This window comes from Charadrius vociferus, unplaced genomic scaffold, assembly GCF_000708025.1.
Source record: "Charadrius vociferus isolate BGI_N301 unplaced genomic scaffold, ASM70802v2 scaffold118, whole genome shotgun sequence".
NCBI lineage: Eukaryota > Metazoa > Chordata > Aves > Charadriiformes > Charadriidae > Charadrius > Charadrius vociferus.
Genome location: NW_009649846.1, coordinates 656,583 through 661,942, shown reverse-complemented (window position 1 = coordinate 661,942; position 5,360 = coordinate 656,583). Strand labels below are relative to the sequence as shown.

General features: G+C 34.8%; 1 protein-coding gene across 1 annotated transcript in view; it reads left to right on the top strand.

The window, feature by feature from the left end:
• Window positions 1–469: 469 nt before the first annotated feature.
• Window positions 470–5,360, top strand: part of CUL5 (cullin 5) — a 24,383-nt gene continuing 19,492 nt past the window's right edge. The window contains exons 1-3 of the mRNA XM_009890907.1: window positions 470–587; window positions 2,957–3,056; window positions 4,449–4,625. Of these exons, the coding sequence (XP_009889209.1) occupies window positions 517–587; window positions 2,957–3,056; window positions 4,449–4,625 (348 nt within the window). The 5' untranslated portion in view covers window positions 470–516. The remainder of the gene's footprint in view (window positions 588–2,956; window positions 3,057–4,448; window positions 4,626–5,360) is intronic.

Here is a 5,360-nt window from a genome sequence, read left to right as displayed (position 1 = left end):
CAGCGGAGAAAAAAGGTACATGGCAGCATCCACAGGTACTATTCCTGATTCCTGGCTGCCATTTTGGTAATGGTAATCTATTCAAGATGGGTTTGTAACTCTGCCTCCTGACTTTCCCTGCATGTTTCTTGGCTGGGGCGGTGAAACTGAACGAGCGTCGGTTCATGTTGTCTGTCTATAACTCCATTAACAGGTGAAGAGCACTTGCTAGAACTTGTTGCATCATAGCTAATGCAGTGAGTAAAGGAAGAAGTTGGCAGTCTGCTTCTCTAAGAGACAAATAATAGCTCTGTCACTTTTGAAAATGCTACTTACTGTGAAAAATGTTCAGCTATGGTGTCATAGCTCCTTAAATTCTAGCTTATGAGAGTCACCTCTGAGAAGAAGATATTTCTACATTAACCATAGAAAGTGCAATCTTTAAAGACAACTTTTAATAAGAAACTTTTATTAACAATATTTTTTTGTTTCTTTTAGAATAAAGGTTCACTTCAGTTTGAAGACAAATGGGATTTCATGCGCCCTATCGTTCTGAAACTTCTGCGTCAAGAGTCTGTCACAAAACAGCAATGGTTTGATCTGTTTTCGTAAGTAATGTTTTAGTAACTTATATCTTTCTGCATAATGGAAATACAGTTATTGTTCTACTTCTGATACAGAAGTCACGTAAGAAACAGACTATATGCACACAGAACAAATGTACTAGTTTAAGTTTTATTAAGTGGTAAGTGTGCCGACATCACTGTAAATGTGTAAAAATAGAGTTTTCCTGAGATTCAGGTCTTTGCAAATAGGGTGGAGGAAGAACAGCAGAGCTTTTGACTTCAGCTGATCATAGCAAACAAGTTTTATACCTGCCCACAAACCTGTTGTTACAATTACTGCTTTGATGGTAAGTTCATTTAAAGGCAGTTTGCTGGATGTAACATTATTCTGATTTGAATGGCTTTCTTCTAAAATAACTTAAGAATGCTACTGAAGTAACAAGGTAATGCAGCTTAACTGGTATAATTTGAATAGTTTTATACTCTAAAAATAATATATGTGTAATATTTTTCAGACAGTGTTTGCATTATGGTACTTCTAAAAATCCTGCCATTTTCCTCCTTCCAAAAAGCCAGAATTTGCTTCCTGTTAGGTGATGATTTTTTTCTTAAAATACATTATGTGACCTTTTCCAACACAATATGGAAGTGAGTTACAGGATTATATGTAAGGTATATCTAATATAATCTTTGTCTCAACATATCCTTCACATACAGTAGTATCTTAATTTTGCAGTCTCTCCTACTTTTTAAAATCTGTCACAAGTGTTTTTCATTTAAATGCAGTCTTGTTGCAGTCCATATCTTTATTGCTCTTTTTCATGGTGACAGCGCAGTGATTCTTCTTACACCCATCTTACTGCACCTGCCATGCTTTTCTGCCAGCCAAAAGGGAAGCTAGTTTATCATGTAATGAGTTTTAATATCATACGATGCCTTGGCTATAGTAGTTGCCAGAAACACAGTATAATTAAGGTACAGATTCAGTTCTCAGTTATTGCTTTCATTTTTAATAACTAGTTCAATAATTCTGCATTGCTATGGAAATTTTCCACTTAATATTTTTCTTGTAGCTGAATTATTGAATAGAACTTAAGTAACTTTATGGCTAAATTCAGGATATTGAGGGAAAGGATCCCACTCTCCTATGTTCCTATTTTTGGACAGTGCTCTTTGTTAAGGTTTTTAATAAAAATTCAAAATCTGTAGGTGTCTTCTACCTGCCCTTTGAATATAATTATCCAGTATTGCTTTTTTGACTGCTGTCAGGAAACAGTGACATACTAAATACAGTAACACCTTTTCTGCATGTGAAAATTTTGTAAATCTCACAAATTAGGTAGACCTCTGTAAATCCTGGGCCAGCACATTTGGTCTGCGTCAAAGGAACTTTTAACCTTGTAAGTTTTGTCTTTTCAGATAAAGTAAAAAGATGCTTTTGTATTGAAATAACTGTATTGATTTAATAGGATCAAAGATATTAGATTATATAATCTAATATAATTAGATTATATAATCTAATATCAAAATATTAGATTATATAGTTGCTTTTCTGCAAAGATGTGGCCTTGTTATTGAAAGGAGGAAGAACCACCAGAGGAAGGTGATGAATCAAAAAAAAGACTTGCGAGGCCCCATTATATATGATGTATGGTTAGGAGTGTAACTTGCTTTATTTAGTCTTTAGTATGGAAAGAAAGTAGGAATTAAGTGACACTTGCAGGGCTGTCAGCTAGGAGAAACAAGCATTTATTTGAATGTTGATTAAAACTCATTAATAGAATTTTGCTTTACGATGCTGTTTGGTAGCTTTTCTGCAGTACGGTTTCACTTTAAAATGCCACCACTGTCATGAATGTTTAAGTGATCTTATTAAACTAATTGAAACATCTTTTAAATTACCTGATGCCCCTGAGCTCAAATTTCTCACAAGGAAGGTCTGTTTCCTTTATAGCACAAGGATGTTGTGGTGCGTGGATTATGAAACTGTGAGTGAAGGCTGCATGTTAATGAGAGTATTGCAGAATAATATGAGCTGAGTAGTTATGCTTCTACTGGCAAGTGATTTCTGTCTTTGTCAAAGAAAAGCTCTAAAAATTGTCCTTAATGCAATAAGGATTATTTAATAGATACTGGAAACAGAATTGGCTTCTACATCTCCTTCTTGACCGTAGCCTTTTCCTAGATAGGTTGCTGTTATTTGTTTCCAAGACTTTCTTATAGCTTCAGTCTCTGCTCCAAATATGTTTTCTTGCACATGTCGCTGGGATGTAACCGTGTGTTGTTTGACAATTATATTATTCATATGAGTATTAATTTCTTAGACATACTTAAATTACGACTAAGTCTCATACATTACAGCATTAAACTTTGAGTAGCTGTTACTAAAAGATGGATAAACTGTTTTCTAGAGATGTACATGCAGTTTGCTTGTGGGATGATAAAGGTCCAGCAAAAATCCATCAGGCTCTGAAGGAAGACATCCTTGATTTTATTAAACAGGCGCAAGCAGTAAGTTCTTAACGTTTCATAACTTCTATTCATATTGTTAGAAAAATAACCAAATAGTTCTGACTTTCATTGGATCTAAATGCATTGCTTTTTTGTTTGAAATTCTGTGATGTTCTGGAGATCATAATTACCCTGCGAACTCCCATTGACAAAAAGAAGACTTAGCCTTGAGCATTTGCCTTGGCTTATTGTTTTCTCGCAGTCCTTGAAACTGGAGTGGGCAATGATTTTTCTGTTATATTAAAAAAACCAACCCAGCATTATCTTTGTTTATCCAACGGTACTTGCGGAATCTTCTTCCACTTTAAAACTTCTTGAGGCAAAAATTTCTATAAGAAATTACTCTCTGAAAAAAGATATTGTTTGTATAGCTTCAGTGCTATGCTGACATGTTCATGGATGCCTTTAAAATAAGCCATATGTATGGCGTACTAGAAATATCCATGCTATCAACTCAGCAAGCTTAGCTGTCCAGTTTTATGGTCTTCCCCCTAAATGATTGAAGTCATCAATAGATTCAAAGGAAATTTTTGTGTTTGTAAAAAGTATAGCAAAATAAGTTTTCTGTAATAAGGGATTTAAAAGAGGGGGTGGTTGTGAAATTAAAAAAAAACCACATAAATATCCCATGACAAAAGTCTGGAAAAGAGAAAACGAAAGTCTATAAAATCTTTCTCCAGGGAAGAGATTTACACCACTAAGGCTTTGCTTAAAAGAAAATAGTTTCTTATAGAGATGTTTGTATAACTGGGCATGTGAATGTTGATTTTTAAGTTCCATCATCTTCCCTGCTTACATGCATAAATGCTATTCTGAACTGGGGCCTTTGATATGGTCTGCGTTGACTGTTGTTTGATGGGCATCTTTTTAGGCGTTATGATAGCCGTTGTACAATGTAGTTGTAGTTTCCAGGCTTTAGTAAAATATACATGTTAACAAGCTGTCTGGGCCTAATGAAGGGTTAGTAGATTTCATTGAATTAAACTTTTCACTGTACAGAATATAATGTAGTCCTTACAGTTTATTGGTTGGCTTTTTGGTTTTAGATATGGTTGTACTCGTACATGCCTTTGATCTGAAGGTCTTAATCTTTATGACTTGCAGATAGCTTAAAAGAAAAAATAAAAAAAGGTTCATTTGGAAAATCTAAACTTCCTGACTACTTGTTTGCCATTACCTTTCTTTTACCCTTTAGAATCGGTTCATATGGAACAGGTTGATAATTGCTTTCGCTAAACTAAATGGCACTTAGAATAAGAAAGTCTACATATTTGATGTGTCTGTATATTTGAATTTTATATGGGTAATTATTTTCAGTATAAGCAAAGCCAATCCGTATTTTGTGCAGAAATTTGTTTATAAATTGCCTCCTCTTCTCCCCCCCTCCTCCAGAGAGTGCTGAGTCATCAAGATGATACCGCTTTACTAAAAGCATATATAGTGGAGTGGCGCAAGTTCTTCACACAGTGTGATATTTTGCCCAAGCCATTTTGTCAATTAGAGATTACTTTAATGGGCAAGCAGGGCAGCAACAAGAAGTCTAATGTAGAAGACAGTATTGTTCGAAAGGTAAGTGTTAGGTATTAAGAGTTTTGTTGCACACTGTTCTGCCTACAGTAATAGTACAAAAGGGGTTCTGTAGCTGAAGATGAAATTGCACCAATCTTCAGTATGAGGGTCAGAACAACCCTGCAACGTTTTTTTTCTCTCCACAATAGTTTCACTCTGTTTCTCCAGTTTTGCTTTGGCTATTAACAGTTTTGTTCGGGTGATTAAAGCACTTCTTTGTTGAGCTTTGGGTTTGTTTGGGTTTTTTTGGTTGTTTGGTTTGTTTTTGTTTTTAATTACAACTTGAATGCTGGGGCAGAAGGCAGTTGTAAATTCACCTGCTGTTTCTATACTTGAGTAGCAAGTGTACTTTTATATATGAGTGAGTAGTTTTTCTACTCCTAGTTTATTTCCCTAGGCCAAGATACTAACTGGGGCACATCTCTGCATTTTATAAATGTCCAGTTGAATCCTGTCATCTTAAGTTAAATATGGCTATTTATCTCCTAATTTCCCATTTTTTCCTCCAAACCATCAGTCATATCAATGAAAAGATTGAACACGTAGAATCTTGTGAATATGATCTTTTTACTATTTCATATCAAACACGTAAAGAAAGTCTAGGGTTTTGAGTATGGAGTGCTCAGTGTTTTGAGTCCCGTGAATAATGGTGCTTGAAATTGCTTTAGTCTTTTATTATAAGAAAACCAGAGCATATCAGTTGTAAAGTGTTAAGACCTTTATTTTAATGTCATT